A 22,700-nucleotide genomic window follows, 5' to 3' on the forward strand; every position below is an offset into this window, starting at 1 on the left:
GGTACTGCTACTCTAAATCATTGTGGTTTCACTGCTCTGTGTTGCCAGGTGTGGCTCTACATCACTTTACTCCAATATGACGATGCAAGTGAAATACACAGTTAGTCTGATGACCTAAAAGCTGCTGTTAGGGTCTCCTTTCTGCAGATATCATGATCAGTCCCACTCTCCTGTGCTTCTCCTTCACCATTGTGCAGTGCTATTCAGCAAAGCTCACCCCTCAGCACACTGCCCACCACGTGTATGGGGTGCGTGGAAGGTGGGAACACGCTACTTACCCTTCTGTATCATTATTCTGTACCATCTTCTCTATTGTTTTTTTCTCTACAGCTTTTCCATACAACCACATCCTGCATTATGGCCGCAGGAATCAAATGAATTGAATCCAACACTCAGCTTCCTCCTGGCTCTGTCACTAACACCCTCACCTTGTTGAGTGAATAACAGCTTCCAGCTGTTACCTCCAGCAGAAGCACTCCATGAAATTCAGCTCCCAGACCTGACATCCCATGTGATCCTTTCAGACTGATGTCAGCAAGACGACTCATAGTCACTGCTGCTGATGGCAATAGAAAAGGCACAGTGCATGTGGTTTTGATAAACCCATACCCATCCATAGGTATGTGGTAGGGAAGTGTTCGTGTATCTACAGCTCATTCTGTACAGCTCATTCATTTCAGACTCCAGTGTTGTTAGAACAGCCAGGTACTGAAGCAGGCTGCGGTGGTGGTAGGAGGACTAGAGAAGCATGATTAAAGTGGTTTTCCAAATAACACACTGAGCACGGTTGAATCACCAGCAAGCTCTCAGCTCTCATTAGTTTCTTGATTGAGTTTGACCTATTACAGGGATAGCAAGACTGCTAACGCCAGGGTGTTTAAAGTCACATGGAATAAAAAGCCCTGAAAGATCCAGGCAGAGAAGCACACACAGCCAAGGGCAACCCGCCCAGCAGGACAGGAGGGAGAGACCCCTCTGCAAGCCTGACCCAGGAGCAACACAGCTTCACAGTAGATCAAGATAGAGCACAGAGAAACCAGAGGCCCTTTTTATTCCTGCAGAGGTGGCAAAACAGACAGTACTTCTCCCGAGGCAGCTGCTTGATGGAAAGCTCTCACCTAGCTGCTATCAACCTACTCTCCCTGAAGGCAGAAATTTGCCAAAACAGGCATTATTCAAGGAAATTAAGCATTCCAGGTAACTGAGTCAGTCTCAGCAGCAAGAAGTGGAAGAGCCATTAATCTGAGCACAGAGCCCTGCATGTGGTCGGGACAGATTGCTGGCTGTTTAACCCTGGGATACAGGAACATAATGGAGCTGTGGCACGCTGCTGAGTGATCGGGTGTAATGGGGACCCCAAATGGGTTTGTTCCTGTAATTATTCTCTTCCTCTGGTTACATTTCTCTTTTCCAGCAACGACTCTCTATTTGTACACATCACAGTATTACACTGGAGAGGAATGGCATATTTAAGCAGTGACACATGTCAAAGCTTAAAGGAAAGCTTGTTGCTAATTAGAAACTTAATAAAGTGAACTGATGATACACGCAGGCTGGCAGGTAACAAGGATGATGTCCACTTTTTATCTGCAGTTACTGGCACATTAAGTACCACACCTGGACACCGCAAGAGCTTGCAATTAATTGCTTGTCTTCTCCCCTGCCCTAGGAGCTGAAGGCATCCCTTGCGCCCACACACAGCATTAAGCTGTGGATACTGCACCTGGCCCAGGTCAGACTGACACTGCCCATCACAGGAGAGACAGAAGGCGGCCACATACCTTGGGACTGATGTTAGGTACGTTAAGACTTTAGTTACAACATCCTCAGGCACATCGTTGAAGCGAGAGTTGTCAGGCAAGGTGATGATCCAAGCCTTGTCCTTCCCTCGGCCACCTGGAAGGAAGACAGGAGCGCTTCTGTGGGTGTTTTCTGGGAGAGCCAGCAGCAAAATCCAGGTGCACAATCCAGGTCAAAAAACACCCCACCAGCCCATAGCCTGTGTTATTACAGAGGGTATTTACATCACCAGAACAGCCAAAGTAGGTCAGATTCTGGCACTGATTTCAAGTACAACATGCACATACAGGTGGTAGAAGCAAAACTACGTGGTGCCAGCTATCTCCTTTATTTACTGAGCACACTTTACTTAAGATAGAAGTCAGAAATGCAAGGCAAATCCACGCACACTGTTCTTGAGCTTCAAAGCAAAATATTTGCAAAGCTTTAAGCATTTTGAAGGAACAAGTATTGTACGGAGACAGAAATCTAATATACTCTTTTGAGCCACCTCAATGTTTTATTAACAGCATTTCTAGTGGCAATGAAGACTGCTTGACAGATAACATCCCGTATGGAGTATCACTTTGCCAAGCAGTTCATCTGGAGTATTTAATTACAACATGAAGAGAGAACATGGAAGGCTCCTGCTACTTACCAGAAAGAAAAGCAAACTGCTTCATCAACTCATCACTGATGTCCTTAGCACAGATGGGTGCTGTCGTTTCTGAGAAGGAAACAAATGCAGCAGTCAAAAAGAGAGGGGGAAAAAAAAACAACTCAAAAGCAAACGGATTTATCAACACGTTAACCCAAAAGTGGGACATACACCAAATGCAGCTTCCCCAGACTAGGGATGGAAGTCTCTAACAAAGGATTGATGGTTTTCTATTGACTCTAACAGGGTGAATGCCATAACTCTGCAGTAACTGTATTCTATCAAATGTGCTTGGGGAGAAGTCCTTGGGATGCTGAGAATCCTTCCCTCAACAGAGAATTCCTCGTGGAACACTTTGCTGTTACCAATTGTAACCACCTGTATTCCAGTGCTTTCCAGCACTGATATACAACAGCAGCCAGGACCGCTGCAGACAAAGTTGGGGTTTCCATACTATTACACTTCTTAACTTTGAGCAAATAAGCTTCTGGAAGTGGCTGGGTTGTTTACAGCTGGCATGGAGCCACCTGCACTGCAAAGGCCGTTGTTCTTATGTTCACTATTAGAATTCTTTTTAATCAAATAATGGGAGAGGCTGTTTTAATACCATATTTAACACAGTGTGACCATTTCAGTGGCAGTGAAGCACATTGAAACAATATGCATAATTTTACCTTTCACTGGGAAAAGCAAACAGAAACCAGACTCACTTGAACACACGGGCATTATTCTGGATTATCTATAAATGGAACAAGAGCTGAAAATTAAACGTCTTTGTTCCCACAAGGAAACGTTTTGAAACATCTATACACGTTAAGGACCTTTTGCTTTCCGTTAATTACATTTTAAACATTAATTGTTTTAAGGAGCCAGTCCCAAGGAGTGTTCTGTTGTCCTAAATCACATTGGCCAATACTTCAGCACGCTCCACCATAATCAATATTGATTCTATTTCACTTGTTCCCAAAAGCTTCCTGGTCACTTTGGCTTTACCTAAGGATTTATTAAGAGCTGCATTGGCTGCCCTGAGCTGCAGCATGGCAGCCCCATGGGGTACCAAGCACTCTCTGCCTTTGGCCCTCCACATCACCCACCTGCTCCCTCCTGTTACATGCACACGTAGACAAAATAAGTATCTTTGTTGATTAGGGACTGGCACTCATTCTTGATTCTCGATTTCAACAGGCCTTAGAGTGAGCTTTGGTAAGGAAGAAGTTTGTTTTGCAAAGACACTTCAAGTATTTCTTGCTCATTCAGTTGACTGCTTCACCTAACTCGAGGGGGAAAGCAGTGGTGATAACTTTCTTCTGTACCTGTTCATGTCAATATTTTCATACCGATAAGAATCACATGAATAAGTTAATGAGCTCCAACACATGGAATACACAGTAACGAACACACCAGCCTTGGGAAACAGTGAAGCCCCAAGGCCAAGTGCATGTTTATCTTGGCTGCTTCTGGAAGCTGTGGGGCTGTCCAACAGCAAAGCGCACATTTCCAGTTCAGGTGAAGCTCACGGCACGACCCACAGCTGGTGTTTGCTTCCCTCAAGATGCAGCCACTGGGACACTGGGCAATAACACAATGCCCATGTGTGACTCATGTGCATAACACTACAGCCAAACACACTTGCAAGCTTACAATAAACACAGCTTTTGTTTGCTATTCTGTAGTGATAAAGAAAGGAAATAGAATTGTTAAGGTTGGAGAAGATCTCCAAGATCCCTAAGTCCAACCCCAGCCCACCCCTACCATGGCCATAACCACATCCCTCAGTGCCACAACTCCACTGCACTGGCCACCTCCAGGGACAGTGACCCCACCACCCCATGCGCAGCCTATGCCAATGTCTCACCACTCTGAGAAATTCTTCCTAACATTCAACTTGAAACGCTGGTGCCAAGCATCCTCTAGGCCACATAGCCAAGTTCACAGCATATTGTGGGACTGCATTGGATAGAGTTCCCTCAAAGCTTTGGGAGCTGTGGTTTCCAACAAATGCCTGGCTCCCAGGTCCACAGAAAGCTTCATTCTTGACTTGAGCACACAGATGGAGGCCCAGATTCCTACAGCATCCTTATGAATTCTTGCTTTTCAGTGGATCAGGGTTTTTGGAAGGGATCGTTCAGCACAAACAGAAAAATCTGGTCCTTCCAAGTGGTCTCAAATTGAGCACACAAAATTTAACTCCTTTGAGGGAGAACTAGTGAAGGCTGGGGGAGCACCTCCCTTGCAAACCCTCACCATCCCAGCAGGCAGGGGCAACCAACTCATCCCTGGTGCTCAGTCTGCATCTGTCATCAAATGCATTTTCCTGGAGAAACGTTGGAGAAGAACCAAGAGATGTGCACATTGCTGTGCCTATGACACATCAGTTGGATGCTATTCACCTCTGGGACAAAAGCAGTGAAAGGCAGTGGGGCACCAATGATATCCAGCGTGACCTCAGCTTTTAGGGTCTTACTGAAAGCAAACAGCACCTAAACAACACATTGCCATAGCAGTGCAGCAACTGCAAAGGCATTCAGAAAGAGGACAGAAATCAACTGGCTCCAAATTCACTCCCAGAACACAGCAGCCAAGAGACTCAATTAGAACTCCTAAGTGCTTTGCTCACTGGTAACTATTGTTTTCTATTCTAAACTTTGCAGGTTCACAGCATCTGCAGACAGCAGCTGTGTAACGCGTCTGCCAAGCCGATGTAACAGTGCCTTACATTTTATAACACTGGCCAAATATTGTTTGCAGCTATAAAATAAGCTTGGAGATGGCTTTGTTGTGAATGAAGAATAATAGCTCTTGCTGTCAGTGTTGCTGTGTAGCCAAGGAAACAAAACTGAACCAAATTAAATGACAAGCGTAAAGGATCACGTTGAGCTTCACCATGATCTGCTTGTTACTCTGTTTTTTGTCCAGTTGGACGTCTACACCCAAAGCAAAAAGGTTTATTTGGTGTCAGGGGAGCCCACAAATGAGCGTATTTGTAACCTATTTCCATATCCCACGGTGACTTTCTGGGTTAACTGTGGTCACCAGCTGGTATCTGTCCCAGCACATCCCAGCTGGAGCATCAGCTGGGCCAGTACATGAGGATTCATCAGCCCTGTCTTATCTGTCATGCACAGGAGCTGCAATAGAAAACCCTCAGAGCAGAGCAGTCCATCTCTCAACCCAATGCAATGCAGCGAATCCTGTCTCCACTTCTCCAGTCAAAGTTGTTATGTGTTGCAATATTAAATATTAATTGAGGCAAAGAATGGAAACATAGCCCTACAGCCAGGCAGGAGGACCAACACAGCGGCCTGCCATTTGCCCTGACTCAGTCCAGATAGCCATACCCCATCCCATAGCTGTACAGAAGGAGTGAGCCTGCAGCCCACGACACTCAGCTCTGGAAGCTGACACCTGGGGAAGGACCCTAAAATCTACTGGATCCAACCTGATGCCTGTACCTGTCCCAGGCTGAGTGCAGCAGAGCAGGCATGGATGCACGCAGCAGACTGGCTGTGGGCCAGCAATGTGAGGCTGCTGGTTCTGCTCGTGCTGTTCAGCACAATGTCTTCGTTAAGGAACATATAGCAGAGAACAGGACATTGTACTGCTCAGAACACAAGGCCCATTGTGTTTACAAAAGGCTGATTTGCAAGACCTGGTCTGGGCAGAGGACTGACAGCTGAGGTCTCCAGGCCCCTTCCTGGTTCTGAGACAAAACTCTTCAGTAGCTGGGAGTAAATCCTGCTGCTGTCACGTCTGCAAGTGATCTACGCTGTACACATAATGCTTGGCTGTTTCTAACAGCGGCCACGTGGCTCTGATCCTCCTCAAGCCATGTAAGTACAGCAGCACAGTAAGGCCAGGCACATCCAGCAGCTTGCAGTCCCAAACCACGCCATCGCTCCCTGTGCCAGGTGAGTGACAGTGAAAAGAGCCACAGCCACACATGCCCTGCATCTGCACAGGGATGGCACAAAGCTCAGAGCCGGAAGGAGGAAAATGCAGGGCACAGATGGGACAGGTCACACCAGAAGCATCATTTCATGTGGAAACAGAGGCAGAAACATCTGGCACGAGCACCTTGAAACCACCCAGGGATTCAACAAGTGTTAGAAAGCCCCAGGAGGGTTAGTGCATGGCTGTGCTGGATGCCCCTTGACCACACCTGGCTCAAGGACACCTTAAATTATCCTTTGTCAGAGCAGGCAGATTTTAAGGGAAGGCTCCAACTGCAAGCTCGTTCTTTTGCTTTTCCCTAAGCACCCACTCAGGCAGAGTGTAGGAGGCAGGATATGGCACCAGATGGTCCTACCTGACCCAGTGCTTGTGCTTCTCCTCTAGGGCCTCCCAGGGCTCCACTGCAGAGGATGCTGCAGCTCAGGCACAGATCCCACACCTGGGAGCAGCTATCAACATCAGACACCAAACAGCAGAAAAAGGGCGAAGCTTCTTTGAAAGGCTTTAGATTTATAAACAACAATAGGAGTGGAAATGGAGAAGAAAAGGCTACGCTGCCATCACTGAGCAGTTCCACCTTGAGGGAAGAGGGGGGTTGATCTCTTCCAGCCAGGAGCAAACAGCAGGCAAAGCGCAGCAGCTCTGCTCACATAAGGTCAGCCAAAAGTAACACAAACTACAGCCAGGCTTACACGTTATCTCCTGTTATCGCTGTAGCTCATCTCCTAACATGGGAGAATGGAGCAGCGGGTGCTCAGGTCTACTCACATCCAGCCAGGCACATCCTGCCTCCTCACATCACCCCTAACTAAGCAAAAACGGGGAGAGACAGAAGGCAGCTCAACCATACGTGAATTTGCATCTATTGCAAGAAATGTAATAAAAGTTTCTCAACACCCACCCTGGTAGATTCAAACTCAGTGTGGGAGTTGAGAAAATTTAGCTCCTCGAATTTATAATCCTTATGAGCTCCGGTGTACTCAAGCTTGCTTCTCTCCTGCTCCCTGTTTCCATCACTCCACCCTTGTGCAGGCTCAGCACCAGGTGCTGCACACAGCAGCGATCACCTCCCAGGCAATGCCATCAGCCTCCACCCCGAATCACTTTCAGCACAGAGGACTTCCCAAGCAGGCCACTGCAGAGCCAAATAGAAGCCAGTCCATGCATCAATAACTGCATATCAGCATTCAGTACTACAGAAGTGTTGCTTTTTCCAAGCCAGATTCCAGCTTTGTGCACCAACAAAGTAACTCATCACACGTGTAATAGCAATAAGCACCCACTTAGAAACCCGGAATTAAGTGCAGGGAAGCCACTAGAACAACATATTCACTTTCACAGCCCACAGAGCAAAGAAACCAAATTGTACAGTCAGGTTCCCACAACAGCATAACCTGGGAACTCCGCTGCAAGTTTGGGAAGCTAAAAACAATTGCCCTCAATCGAAAATGCTCAATTCTTTCCTTCCCCCCACTGAGCAAAAGCCCCGATTCAAAACCATAAGTGGCTTTTCCTGCAGCAAGAAGAGGTCGGCAGCATAGGAACAGCCCTGTGCTCCTGTGTGACCCCATCCCCAGGGACAGCCCCACGGCTCCTCAGCAAGTGCAGCATATTGGAAGGCTCTTCTTCCCCCCACCGTTTCACACCTCGGCTCCTCCCCTCCCACACAGCCCTGCTGTCACTTCGCTTCTGTCACTGTACATGAATGATGAATGGTTAAACTGCAGTTGTAGCAAACGTGACTGATGGAGAGGAAGCGCATCCCACGTCCGTCGGTCCCATTGTGAAGGCCCCACATCCCCTGCAGCACCAGGGTGACAACAGCACTCTGTTTCCAGAGGGCACAAGCACTGTATGTGTATAAGGCTCCATGAAGGGACGGCCCCAAAACCCTTGGGGTGAGTGCATCGCACCGCGTGGCAGCTATGGGAGAAAATCACCTGGTGCTGGAAATGAGCAACAGGTAGTCACCATACAGCTGTGCCTTTGGGGAGACATTCTGATATTACAGAGGTCATCTGCCAAGAGCAGCTCAGCAGGATCCCAATGCCCAGTACTTTGCTCCCACAAAACGCCATCTGCGCCCCATTCATGTGCCACCAGCCCCTGTGCAAACACAGTGGGTCACCAACACCAGCACAAGGAGGACTGGGATTGTTATTTCTTCAATCATAGCCATCCAATGGCATCCTCTGTCACAATGATCACCTCTACGCTTCTCCTTCACATTCACAGGTGCAGACAAATGCAGAATGGCATAGGGCAGTGTGGGATGGGAGCAGCTATGAGGAGAGCATCCCCTGAGAGCCACTCCCAGGAGCAGGGGATGCTTTGCTTAGTCCACACCTGCAGCATTCCCTCCTGATCAATTCCTCCTGCGCCCTATGCTGCGCTTTGCAAAGAGGTCAAGGGAACTAGAACGAAGCTGTAAAGCCTTTTTGGGTCAGTGTGTCTTTCCTGTGCCTGGCACAGCTCCAAGCGAGCTGCCAGCTGTGAACTAATGAGGAGTAACGAGCACCTTCACCCCCTCCAGCAAGGTGTGCGTCCTCCAGTGGCAATGGAGTCACCCAGAATGCCACCACCTTCCCCAGTTATTAAAGACCTCCCTGCAAACATCCCTCCTCCCCGCAGATAAACAGAATAACAAAAAAAGAAGTCAATGCTGCAGTGTATGAGCAGATCATCGGCCGTCAAAGGACTCATTGTTGAGGCCCAAGAGCAGCTTACTGCCCAGGGCAGCGGGTCAAGCTGTGCCCTGCTATTATGGCCATGCAGCCCTACAACACAGCACATCCTGCAGCTCAGGGCACCCTCTGACCTGGGGGGTCTGGCAGTGCTGCAGGCCCAGGGGTGAGACACGAGGCTGACACCAGCTGCACGTGCTCTGCACACACTGCTTTGCAACTTCGGAAGCTCAGGAAGGGCACATCATCATCCTGTGGCTTCACAGAGCCTTTCCTCCAGTTACAGCTGTGGGAAACTGGAGAGGGGGGCAACCCTGACACCTTTCTGCTTATCAAAGCCCACCTCCTCACTTCAGGTTCTTTAGGAGCAACGCATTCCAATAACAAAAAGAAGATATAGCAGCACAGTGTGACACAGCCTGTCCTCAAATGGAACGAGGCCACTCCGCACCTCTAACGTGGCCCATCAGAACCAAGAAGCCCAGCAGCTCGGTAACAGCCTGTACAGAACCCACGGGAGGAGGATTTCATCGCCCGCAGCGCTACGTCTGCATCCCGCTGCTGAACTCGCACTTTCCGTACGAACCAAGTTACCACCTGTGTGCCCGGAATAGTCCCAGCCACGTTTAAACGATCTCTATTAAGAACGTGAGCGCAGCTCCACAAATAGACCGGGGACCGGCGGCAGAGCAGCGAGCGGCGGGCACAGCCCTGTGTCCCTACGGAGCCCACGCGGCGCTTCGAGCCGAGACCCCCCGGCACAGCGGGCATCACCCGCAGCCCTTCGGGGAGCCGAGCCCCGCGCCCCGTCCCCGCATCCCGACACTCACCGGCGGCGGCGGCCTCCAGCAGCGCTGCGGCCCGCAGCAGGCAGTAGTAGCGCTCCATCTCCCCCGCCGACGTACCCCCCGGCGGGGGCCCGGCCGGGGCCGGCGCCAGGGCCATGCCCCGCGGCAGCGCTCCGCCACCGGCCGCGCTCCGCCACCCCGAACCTCAGCGCCGCCGCCGAGGCGGGGCCGGGGAAGGGGGAGCCGCCTCTGCCCGCCCCAGGTCCGCCCCGTCGGGCCGCCCTCCCCGCCTCCCCCACCGCCCTCCCGCCCGGGGCTGCTCTCCGCGTCCAGCCCTGCAGTGTCGGGGCTCCCGGAGCTGTACTGCCCCTATTACGGCCCCCATCAGCATCCCTGGAGGTGCTCACCGAGATGTGGCACTGAGGGATGTGGTTAGCAGGCACTATTGCTGCTGAGATGGACGGTTGGATTCGCTGGTTAGATGGACTCGACGATCTTGGTGGTCTTTTCCAGCCTTAGTGAGACTCTGGCTCTATCGTTCTAAGCCATGCACGGCTGACCAGCACACACCGCCACCTGACCCAGCAGTTCTCATGTCCCAGTGCCGAGGTTCAAACGATGACAGCTCATTGCCAACAGCATCCAGAGCTGCCCAGGAAGCCGGCACAGAGAAGTGGATGTTCCTGTTTTTCCTAAACCACCTTTTAATTACGCTCTTTACTATAATAGCAGTCTTTTTCCAACACTGCAACAGCCGGGGCTATTAATTTAAGACCCAAGGTCTAACGATGGTAATATGGAAACACCATATTTCAGCAGACCTTGTCCCTCCATGCGCTGACATTGGATTTTCCAAGGAAGAACAGCACAGCAGTAAAGCACAGCTATAAAACAGCCACATGTGAGGCTGTGAGTGTGCAAACACAGCTGTGCTACGTTCCCATCCTACTCTTATTGCCGCTGTAGTCACACTGCTGTGCTGAACTGGTGCTTCCTCACTGTATGACAGACCCTTGTGAGCTGCCTGCTGCCCAGCCCAGCCTTTCGCCTCCACACCCAGACTCTGATGGACAAAAGGAGACGGGACAGATATAATTTTTAAGGGTGGTGCTGGGAAGTGGAAAAAACCTGAGCCAGCTGAATGTTGTCTGGAGCCTGCCCAGCCAGGATTGACCCTGGCCACACCGATGCCAGCTCAGCATGCCACTGCTTCCATCAGGACTGGGACTCCCCCTCTCTTTTTCTCACCTTCATAGCTCTAACCCCTGCTTTTGGATGGGAACACACACACACAGGTGCCCACACACCCTTCCTGCAGGCCACAGTGTATTTTCCAGCTCAGCAGGTTACCAGCAGCAAACCCTGAGCAGAGAACAGAGCAGAGCTTGGCACTGCACACACCATGGGTGCAACCACAGCACCAGCCCTCCTGTCAGCATCCCAACCCTCAGCACAGCAGCTCCACTCACTGAAAAATGCCTTACACAGTAGTATTGAATCTCCATGTAAAGATGAAGCAGCACACAGGTGTTTTAATTGCTAATTCAGAGCCTGGTGGAGCACCACGCTCACATTGACTACTTGCCTGCAGTCCTCCAGCCACGTTTCACTACCGCTCCACGTCAGCTATTAAGAGGCTCAATGCGCGTATCCAGTTTCCAATAGTACCAGCTTCTTCCTAAAGGTTATAGTTGATTTTAAATAGCACAGCCATCTGTCCCGTGGAGGCTCACGGGAGCTGGAGAAATCGAAGCAGCCAAAACAGAATATTTCACACTGACTGTCAGTTTTCATTGCAAACATTTCAGCTTGAATCCAACATGTGTCCTAAAAACCGTGTGTTTTTCTTGTGCCCTACACCAGCACCACGGGACCTGCTGGAATCCATTGCATTGGTGGAGTCTCATCCATCATACAAACTGCTTTCACAAGCTGTGTGCACCTCACCAACCACAAAACAACCCTCGTTTACGTGGTTCTATTCTTTGAGCTCAAAAAAACCCTATGTGAAATATAATCACTATGATGAGCCCAGCCCAGCCATGCCAGCATCTCAAACCTCCCTGAAAACACCCACCATCCTACCCATGGTGCAAACTATATCCAAGGAGGCTGAGGAGCATCGGAAGAGACACCACAAAACGCTGTATTAATCAGAACGACATACCAAAGTTTATTGATTACTTCAAACATAAGTTTCCGTAATGAAAAAAGAGCAAGTTGCATTCATAAAAGGTAACATTCACATTCAATTTCTTTTTATATAAAGCAACGTAAATGTATAAAATTGCATTAAAGTGAAAAAAAACCAACATAAGGTCGCAGTCCTTTTCTTTTTGCAAGAAGCTGAAAATGTATTTCCTCATTGCCTGTATATAATTTACACTTTCTATACACTATATGTTTGTATTTAAAAAACAATCCAGAGCTGGGAATTCGGATGAATGGTGCAGTATTAGGTAAGGTTTTCAATTGTGAGTGCGTATACCAATCCAATTTTAAGCCTGTACGCAATTCCAAGTCATTTATAATATTCTCGTGACAATTAGGATTAGTTTTTGACAAGCAGCTACGACTACACCACGTTTCTCCATTATCACATTACCTTTTTAGAGGGAATCTTAATTACTTTGCTTATCATTCAGCGTCACTCAAACCAGCGACTAAACTTCAGTAGATTCATCTGAAGACCCCCAGAGTTTTCCTTCAAGTTTCCCCACCGATAAGCCTGTACTGGCCTTTCAGCTCCATAATGAGCACCGTAACAGTGTAGCTCGTGTTATGGCATATGAATAACGATCACAGCATTACCACCAGGTTACTGCCGCTTCCCCATCCTGCCAGCTGATGCCCTCCAAGCTGGTATCACTACCACCTTTCTTTGCCTTCGCCTCCAGCATGGATTTCCCCTATCCCCTGATTTCATGATACATCCACAGCCGATGTGATGTATCTGGAAACAGAAATTTCCATTCCTGTTGCTGCCGCTCAAATAGGGTCAAGTTCCTTTGAGCTACACCTGTGTGCTAGCTGGAGATCCAAGCCCAAGAAAACCTGCTTTTCCCCAAAGGAGCTGCTATTCAGGACATTTCCCATTGGTATCACCCTACTTTCTATCATGCATACCTTGGGTGTTGGATGCACAGCAATAGCAAGTTTGCTCCAGCCTGATACCGGGTACTTGGAAATGACAAGAGAGATTTGGTTCCAAGAAGGCTTCATCTTTGCAAAGGCTGCAGCCATTGGCCCGGTGCAGTGGCTTTATTTGGACACCACACGTCCATGTTCCCCATAACCTAACAGCAAGGCTTCCCAGCTGCATCTCACAGGAAGAGAATTTGACCCAAGAAGAACACAAGATAAAGCAAACTGAGAAGCGGGCTGTCAGGCTTGGGACCACCAGGGCTTGGAATGGTTTTGAATCACAGGAATTGCATTTTTCAGCGCCCGTGTTTTAAAAGGTTATGTAAACACAAGTCAGCAACTGTATATTTAAGGAGAAAGGTTAGATTTGGCATATAGAGCATCTTCATTGTATTCATCGCGTACTTGATCTGTAGGCACCACATTTGAGCAGTAAGAGTTGAACTTCGGGCAAGGGCTGCAAGTTGAACGCTAGGTCTGTGAGACGAGCTAGAGAAAAAAGAAGAAGAAAAAAAGCTTTGCCCATGGGACACATGCTGGGAGCACAGCTCCTGGCTTGCATGCAGCAAGGGGTGGAGCTGCAGTCAATAGTGAGGTGACCACGCTGGCGTCAGGCCGGTGCAGTGTGAATAATACAGCAGAGCTGTCCGTGTCCTGCAGGGCAGCCATAGGGGCTGTGCATACCCCTCTGCTCCTCCTACCTGCAGCCCCGGGCACACAGGCTGAGTCCTCACATATCCATACACCAGGCGTGCCTGCAGCTGATCCACATCCCTCTTTCACAGCACCAACCATGAGTTCCGCAGGCAAACAGCAAGAGACTTGATTCTTCAGAGAATTAACAGTCCGCTCCTTAGCAAAATCTGAAGAAGGGAATGATCAATCCAGCTGTAATTCATCGCTTCTTCACACGGAAGCAAAGCAGAACCTGCCGCAGGCAGAGGTGAGTGCTCATCACAGTGTTTCCATGGCAGCCCCCGGCTGCAGGCTGTATCCAGCAGGGCGAGGGGAAGGCAGTGCAAAGAGCACCTTCCCATGCAGGGTGCTGGCACACAGGGCACTCTGAAACTGCTCAGGGCTCAAGAGAGTGAAAAAGCTGCTTGTTCCACGCACGGATGTCCGAGAAGTCTAAGAGTCAGGCACCTCACACACCTCTGCTGCGCCAACCTAAGGGTAGAAGTCCTCGCTAAAGGTAGGCTTTAAAAGAACATGCCGATTTAAAAACCAAATTAAGTGTAAAATGAAATCAGATCCGTGTATTCCTTTTACTTTAAAACCAACTTCTTTGTCTTAGTGCAAATAACTCAAGATGCAGTGCGATGCCTACAAGTTCACTGGCACCATCTGTGTCCCTGCAGCTGGCCGAGGACACGCTGACACCATCAATCCACAGCATTTCAGCAGCTGCTCACTGCAGTAATGTCAGCACAGCCACAGCAGCCAGGAGAGCTGGGCTGGAAGCGTGGCACAGCCCAGCATTTAGGCTCTTTCCTTACACTGCAAGCAGTCCTGGCACATTTCCTTCCTTCACCTTTTGCCAAGAGAGAGCCCGGCAGCACGGAGGAGGAGCAAGTTGCTGCAGGAGGATGCCCAGCACCTGGGCTTAGAGTCTTTGCTACTTCTTTGGTCAGGCAAAGCAAGAGGCTTCGGCAGCTCCCTGCTGCTCTCAGGCAGAGCTGCAGCGGTCGGAGGAAGCCCCCGTGTGACGCGTGGAGGCATTGCTCTCACCCTGATCATGCTGCTTCTGAAGGATTCCAAAAGATGCTTTCTCAGTCTCCAATGACACAGACTTCTGATTTGGCAGAATTAGGTATTTTTTTTTAGGGCTTTCTTTCAGGGTGGGGGGGAAGCAACAAGACCAAAGATGAACAGGTACCGTGGCCAGTGCCTGGCTACTGCTTTGTCAGCACGGCTGCTTACAGTGCTTGGTAATACTCAACAGAACCGGTACGTTTTCCTGCAGGATAACAACTGCACTGTTTGGATGGAGCATTTTTAAAGTATCCTGAGAGGATATCTTTCTGCCAAATTAGTAAGAGCATCTTCAGTCTTCACATAACCATTCTCTATACGTTTGTATGACACTAATATAGGCAGCTCAAAGATGCCAGTCTGCAAAAATCAGAAGGAAAACACACGTGTATTGCAACTGTCACATTCCCAATAGCACAGTAAAGCCTTTCGGCGTACTTTAGAAAGAAGAAAATAAATAAAGGGAGAAGAAGAATGATTAGCCCACAATAAAAGTGCCAAAACCTCACTCACAGCTGAATGGGAGGGCGAAGGACTCTGCCACGGGCTGCAAAAGGCAGCGTGGAGCCCAGCAGCACCAAGGCTGATGTTGGCAGCTGTGCAGCTACTTGCTGCCCTCCCCATGACATGGGCTCTCTGTAGGGAGCCATGTGTGCTAGGAAGAGGTTACACAAAGTCCCCGTGTTGATGTTTGCAGCTGGCAGCACGCAGCCACATCACATCTCGCCCATAGGCTGTGAGTTCAGTCAGGCACTTTTATTTCTCTGCAGCGAGAAGACAGCTGGTGGCTTACTATGATGTTTAGAATGGCGTAGCAGGATGCTCCCTGTGTGTGTAGCCGCATACAGACACAGAGCCATGCCTGCTGCACGCTATGCTGACATACAGACAGGTACACACTTAGTTTCAGTCTATTCGGATGAATTAAAATGTACTCATTTCTATCTGACACAACAGCATGCACCATAGAAAATGGGATTTTTATACTGTTCAGATGCAATTCTGGAATCATTTTAATAGCTTAGACTTGAATACTCCACTGCAAGTACATCAGTGCTAGCTTTTACAGCCCAATTCTGTATTCTCATGCTGTTAATGTTAGATCAAAATATCGGTTACATTGAAGGACCTGCACATACAATGCAAAGTGCTTTGGATTGAGCAGATCTGTGAACATACAGGATTCTGAAGAGACTGAACAGGACACGTCCCCAAATTAAAATGCATCCCAAGCATTGCATCTCCGTATCACAGACAGGTGCCCCACACCAACAATCAAGAGGATTACAAGAACCACAGTTTAATTGATTTGGGGGTTACGTTTGGTTAATCAATGCCTTTTAAAACCATCCCAACTCCTCAGGGCAGGGTACCTGTTACAACACATTAGACTCATCTGAGAACGTTCTTAAAAGAAGTGGTGTGACAGAAGGTCTGGACGACATTGACTTGGGCGCCTTCCTACTGCTCTGCAAACAGCGAGGCAAAAACACTTGTAGCACATGTGACACGTTCCCCTATTGCTGTCCAACAACAACACACACACACGCTCCTTACAGCCAGCTACATTGATCCACACGGATGTAACAACACACACTCCCTAAATACTGCCTGGGTTTTCAGTGCAAGTGGCACTGCTTCCCAAAATGGTTCCCTTTAGGCTTTGAGGTTTAGACTACAGCCTTCCTTGATCTCCTCATGACTGGTGGTTTTGTAACAGTGAGTGACAGCAGGGACGTGTTTGAGGTGCTCAGCCTGCGGGAAGCCCTTCATGGGCAATGAGCCAGGGAATGCCACTTGTGGCTTACTGCTTGTACTCAGAACAGCTGCAGTGATAACAGAGTTATGTACAGGGCAACAAGGGCACTTGGGAAGCTCCTCTGAGATCAAGCAAACACGAGCTGTTTGCCAAGTCAACTAGAAGACAATTAAAAAAGAGCCCTCTTTGTTCCATACCTTGGAGGAGGTAGCACCCAGCCCACTAAAACCAACCTAAATGATGCAGCAGCACTGAATTCCATGAGCAGGCACAATGTACCCAATCTAAGGGGCCGGTGTAGACCCAAATTCATGACTGATGCCTGCCTGAGGTTCCCTGAGCACTTCGGGGACGCTGGGTATGGAAACACCACCTGCACCCATGTTGCAGGTGCTGGGTATGAGCAGCTCAGCCCAGCTGGTGTGCACCCACAGCAGGGAACCACAGGGGGAGACAGACAAAAACACTTAAGGAAAAGATTGAAATGAAAGCAGTAGGTGTGGGGGAGAAAGCACAGGCTCTTGCTGGGTGAGCAAATCTAAACACAGGCTTTTCAGCAGCGATGCATTAGAAGGAGGAAGCAGAAGAGCAAGCAGCACATAGTGGCTCAGAGGGGAAATCACCTTATTCACTCCAAGAAAAGCTGTGATTGCTGGAAGTTTGAGAAAGCATGAAGATAGTGGATGTTCCTGAGGAAGGAAGGCGCTTCGTTACCTAGTTCACAACGCACAAAAGACAGAAAATTGCAGTACAAGACAGAGAGAGGCAGAAACCAAAGAAAATAAGATGCGCCTTGCAGATAAAAGCAAAAACAACCCCAAAATGCTTCCACATTGAAAACTTAATTAAGAGTGAGCAAAGCTGGCACTGTCATACAGAAACCCAGTCCCCTACAGGTCAAGGGCAAGCTCCCACAACCTGGCCTCTGTCCATGCCCCCCTCCCAAAGGGGACCTGAGTTCCCAAGGTGTGGGCTCACAGAGCCAAATGAGTGCACTCAGCTGGCTTCTCATTTAATGCTCCCCTCAGGAAACTGATATTTGTTTTCCATTAATACAGTTAGCATTCTCAAAAAGGGTCTCGATTTAAAATGCCCTACCTGTGCAGCTCAGCTTGTTTTGTGACAGCTGACACAGACATCTAGAGCTGGCATCTGCTCCAGGCATTTTGTAAAGCTCTCACTTGAAATGTACATTTAAATAAGGCTCAGCCTGCCTTTAGTTTAGTATGCACATATGAAGAGACTTTTCTAGCTGACACTTACTGTTGATTTACAAAACGATTTCACAAGAGCCTTTTTTAACACATTTAAAGCGCTCTCAAAAACAAGTATTATAAGTGGGAATGGATCTGGCTAAGAGCTGGAGGCAAAAACAGGCCTCAGAGAGCTCAGCTGAGGCTGAGTAACCCCCAGGTCCCCTTCTGGGACACAGATGTTGAACTGCCCTATGGCTGCAGCTGACAGCAAGTCATCCCCATCCTGCCCAATTTAGAAACTGTCAATTCAGATACTACTGAACTGTACTTGAGTAAGGAAGGAATATAACAGAGCTGGGAAGAATTTAGCTACAGTTATTTTACCATCTGTATTGCTCTCAAATTCAATCATTCAGGTGGTGGGGTTTTTTTTTTGGTCATGAAGATACATGTTTTACTTCACTGATACCGTGCCAAAGTTGTACTTTAAAGGTTACGAAGGAAAAGAAACTTAACAATTTCATTGGATATTTAGAAAAGATAAGCTCGATTAAAACGTATAAAAGAAGCAAAAGTAACAGAGGAGGCACATGGCCAGAAGCAGCAGAACCACACTGGCCACACTGCTGGTGCTGGGCCTGCTCTGCTGCTGCCAGGGAAATGCAGAGTGGTGCCTGGAGGCCAGCACTGGCAGGCAGCACCCAATACACAACTTGCTGGAACCACAGCAGGGAGAGGAGCAGGAGGGAGGCGAGCAGACAGAGCAACAGGGCACAGCTGGGGGGAGCAGGTGCTGCCTGGGGATGGGTCTGCAGGGATGCTGCCACCAGGGGATGCTGCCCAAGAGATGGGGACTGGGTCATTATTAGGGGGTGGGCACCTCCCTGATGAGCTTCCCCCTGTCACCTGCAGGATATAGCCATAGTTTATGTCTTGGGTATACTGACATAAAAACAAGCAGCTTGTTTCAGTACTCAACACAGTGGTTTGGATCAGTTTGGGCTGGAAAAAGTTTACTGCATGGACAGCAGTTTTCCATCCAGCCTACACAGCTAAAGAAAGGCACTAGTAGAGTCTCTCCCTGCTAGTAGGCAGTATTTTTAGATGAACTTCTTGACATCTCTGGCATGTGAACGAGCGAGATGAGACTCTAGAAAGCCATCCTTGAGACATGAATGGCACACAGTTCATCTGGTGCTCAGTAGAAGAGGCCTTTGTAAAAACACTGTGCAATAATTCATCTTGTTCCTTACCTGATGACTTCTCTCTTTTATACTTTTTAAAACTATTAGGAGAATTTCTGGGAAAAGGCTGATAAAGATCAGCAGAATTATTGCCAGCCATGTGGAAACAGAAGTCAGCATATGGGCAAATACAAAATACATTCTTTGTTGTTTCAAGAAAGGCCTGAAAAAGAAAGGATACAAATAGATTCTGGTTAATACCATCAGCTTCACGTGTTTCCCAACTAGGTCAGACTGGGATCAAGGTGCTGGCACTAATACCTCCCCCCCAAACACAGACAGGCACAGGCTGCCTGCTCTGCTCCCCATCCACCTCCTGCTCCCAGCTGTGCTAATTCTGGAGGGCTGTTAGCAACCTCCTGGGACCACTCTAATGCTTCTCCACACAGACTCTTCACCCTGCTTCTCAACCTCGCTACTGTACCCTCTGTAGCTTTTTTCTCCTCCCCAGCCAAATGTTACAAACTGCTGGTCTCAGTCCTCCTACAAAGCCCTGACCTACCTTCACTGCCAATTTTCAAGACCTCTCTCAACAGCACACTGCCCTTTCCAAGTTTCCAAGGCCACAGCTACCTCCTCCTCCCTGACCCATCCACCTCTCAGTCCCTTACAACACTTGCTGCCACAGCTCACAAAATCCATTTTTCTCCTTTCTCCTCTTCTGTTCCTTCTTTTCGCATCACTGGGTTTCTCTCCACCATGGCAGCACTAAAATATTCCATCTGATGATGTAAAAAAACCCCATCCTCATTGCCTATCACTATTACCTGATGTGACTGGTACTCAATATCAACACATGCTTATCATGGTCACAAACACTCTGACATCTCTATAAATCTTCCAACAGACAAAAGGAGGGGAGCTGCAGTCACATTCCCCACAAAGAAGGTGATGGACATTCCCTAAGAAAGTACCACGGAAAGAAAAGATACTTACCAAATGACTCCTCCCCAAAAGAACGAGAAAAACACGTAGAAGGCAAGAGAGCCCCAGATCACAAAGTGGTTCATCCACGTCCAGAATCGAGTATCTAAAGCCAACTGTGTAAGTGGAACAAAAAACAACACCAAGCAGAACAGGCATTAGAAGCAGCATGTGTTCAACTGTATCCATGTTTGCTTTCACAATAAGGTTGAAGTCTTCCAGTCAGCCACCTCTCTGCATATGTACAGCAGGGAAATATTTTCAATACCTAAAGACTGGCACACAGGGGAAGAGTTTCTAATTGCAACTGAGAGTTTGGAATAGAATAAGCTTGATGCAACCTCTGATGCTACAAGGAAGAACTGCATAAAGGTTGCAGCCATTGCAATTGCCCTCTGTCACCACCTGCTGTCCTGAACCAAACATAAAATGTCTTTTGTAAGGTCTGATGCAAACTGTTCATTTTGGAAAGCTCCATGAAACAAAGCGGTTTTGCTATGCTTGTTTGACAGATGTACTTTTCTGACCCCCACGGTGCTGAGCAGCAGCTGAAACAGAGGTGAGCAAACTCAAATATACTTGGTTGGTTGTCTCCTCTTTCTTGAGCTTAAAGCCAAAGGAAATAACGTCAACTGCAATCAACTGGAATACTCAGAAGAAGGCAAAAAATAGGAAAATGATTTAGCAGAATATAAGCACGTGCATATAAGCACACTCTGCATGGTCAAGAATCCAACAGTTAATAAGTCATTTAAGTCCTGCATGTATGGCAAACAGAAGATGGAAGTGTAAGGAGGAAAGGTATTCATGAAAGCATCTTCAATGTATTTACCACACAGTATTTATCACACATTCAAGAATGCCTGCAAAAACAAGTGACTGGAAAAGAGGGGCAGAATCTTACCTTGAGGGTGACGGTGAACACCAGCACAGTGAAAACGATCGTCCCGAAGGTCCAGTTTCCAAAGACCTGGAAGACACAGAGCGTTGTCACACGTGCTTCTACTTACCTGGCTTGAGAAGAACAGAAAGGAATGACGGCACAGTGCAAGCAGGGAGCAGAGAGGACATGGAGGAATGGCGCGATCGCTACTCAGGACTTGGCTACGCTAACCCTGTGCCATGCACTACCACGGACAAGTGACCGGTGTTGTGACAGCGACAGACACAACCTCCTACTAACAGCAATGTTGATCGAGAACACAAGTCATTGGGACCACCTGTATTCCATGATTTCTTGGCAATTTATTCAGTTTCTGCTTTCTCGTAACACAGAACCACCGCAGCACCTCTAATGATTGTGCTGGGCTAGTCCCAGCTGCAGAATGCACCAATGGGCATTTCTCTGTATGAGAATGCATCGGTTTGGTTTGCAGATCCTAGTGACTATGCACAACAAAGAAAAGCAGATACTGTATATGAATCCAAAAGATGGCAACGAATGGGACAGATGCTTACCAAAGGCTGTCAAGATCTGAATGCATACATTAAAACAGAAAGTGAAATGTAAAAGTTTTTTTTTCTTTAAAAAAAAAAAAGAAGCAGAAAAAAAAAAAGAAGTCAATAGGAGTGAAAAAGGAGTCAATCAAACATACATGGATATTATGAACAATTGCTGGTAGCAGTTCTTACAAGCATAAGTGTTTACAAAACAGGACAAAAGCACAGGGCTTGTGTGAGCGTCACGCAGACCTGGCCTCTCAAGGCATCTGTAGAACACACTGGGGCTTATATGTCCTATTCACACGCAACCAGAATGGCTATAAATACAGAAAGGCACAGAATCTACAACACAGGAGCGTGACTACACATAGCTGGGGCCATGAACGTCAGCACTGAAGCAATGCGTGTTTTTCTCTGCTTTTCTCCATGTGCTGTCCTCTAAAAGAACAAAAGCTGGGGTGTTTTCAAGGCTCACAAGTGATGGTGTCAAGAAGGTCTCCATCAGCTGAGCCCTGCTAACACTGCAGGATAGCACACAACACTGTGCGCACGGCTGCACTGATGCCTTGCCCTGGTAAAGCACCAGGCAGCATGAATCTGCTGCAAGACCAGTTCTTGTACTTAGAGAGCACAGCCACCGCTGCAATGTTGCCATGGTGATTTGGAAAACGTTTCAAGCACTTGATGCAGAATCACACCATAAGCAATGCTACACCGCCGGACAAGACTTGAGACATACCGCACAGCTTAAGCGTGTAGATATTTGCTATCAGGCAGATAAGAGAGGCAGGGCACAAAAGAAACACTCATCCTTCTCTCTTTTTAGAAGGGGGAGGGGTGTTGTTACCTTGCCATTATCTTCCAATGATGAGTTTTGAAAAAGAAAATAAACCCCAAAGAAAAACACGAGTCCTTCAAAGGCGCCCAGGAAGGTCCAGTACAAAAAAGGCCTCCACTGCAGCATGGCGTTGTCAGAAACTTTCCTGCCAAGAAAGCAAGAACAAGAAAAATCACGTGGGACCTGGTGCAAAGCCTGATGTTTCTGGGGGTTTGATGTGGGCGTTGATGCAGGAAACAAAGAGGTGAAACACCCAACTATCCGCCGGCACGCAGGAGGTAAACAACATCTGCTCTGAGTCTGCTGATCATTTAATAATAATCAGAAGGTATTCGAGAGATTATTCTTTATTTTATCCTTCTGTACATGATGCAGACAAAATCCCAGCCCTGTCTGAGCAAAGCAAAATGCTGCCCCATGCCTTTTCCACAGCCACTGTGCTTCCCCAGCCCTTATGTACTTAATCACTCAATTTCAAAGCCAGGGCTATGCTGAAGAAACACAAGATGTAATGAATCTGTGGCACGTTTCCCTCTTTTT

The 22,700-nt window shown here is 48.1% G+C and overlaps 2 protein-coding genes across 11 annotated transcripts in view; both read right to left on the minus strand.

Moving 5' to 3' along the window:
- Positions 1-10,086, minus strand: part of MCF2 (MCF.2 cell line derived transforming sequence) — a 45,401-nt gene extending 35,315 nt beyond the window's left edge. Inside the window, exons 1-3 of the mRNA XM_015860413.2 lie at positions 9,903-10,086; positions 2,438-2,506; positions 1,782-1,896 (exon numbers count right to left, since the gene is read on the minus strand). Coding sequence (XP_015715899.2) covers positions 1,782-1,896; positions 2,438-2,506; positions 9,903-10,017 — 299 coding nt within the window. The 5' untranslated portion in view covers positions 10,018-10,086. The remainder of the gene's footprint in view (positions 1-1,781; positions 1,897-2,437; positions 2,507-9,902) is intronic.
- A 1,923-nt stretch (positions 10,087-12,009) lies between these two features.
- Positions 12,010-22,700, minus strand: part of ATP11C (ATPase phospholipid transporting 11C (ATP11C blood group)) — a 50,059-nt gene continuing 39,368 nt past the window's right edge. For 6 of the 10 annotated variants that reach the window (XM_015860384.3, XM_085544564.1, XM_015860383.3 and 3 more), the window contains 5 exons: positions 22,170-22,305; positions 20,784-20,849; positions 19,892-19,995; positions 18,965-19,118; positions 12,010-15,116 (listed from right to left, as the gene is read on the minus strand). In XM_015860384.3, coding sequence (XP_015715870.2) covers positions 15,000-15,116; positions 18,965-19,118; positions 19,892-19,995; positions 20,784-20,849; positions 22,170-22,305 — 577 coding nt within the window. In that variant the 3' untranslated portion in view covers positions 12,010-14,999. Of the gene's footprint in view, positions 15,117-16,129; positions 16,226-17,138; positions 17,230-18,964; positions 19,119-19,891; positions 19,996-20,783; positions 20,850-22,169; positions 22,306-22,700 lie in introns of all 10 variants that reach the window. The other 4 variants (XM_085544568.1, XM_085544565.1, XM_085544567.1 and 1 more) reach the window with 2 other exon arrangements.

Source organism: Coturnix japonica, chromosome 4 (genome assembly GCF_054131305.1).
Source record: "Coturnix japonica strain WE chromosome 4, WE-NBRP24, whole genome shotgun sequence".
Taxonomy (NCBI): domain Eukaryota; kingdom Metazoa; phylum Chordata; class Aves; order Galliformes; family Phasianidae; genus Coturnix; species Coturnix japonica.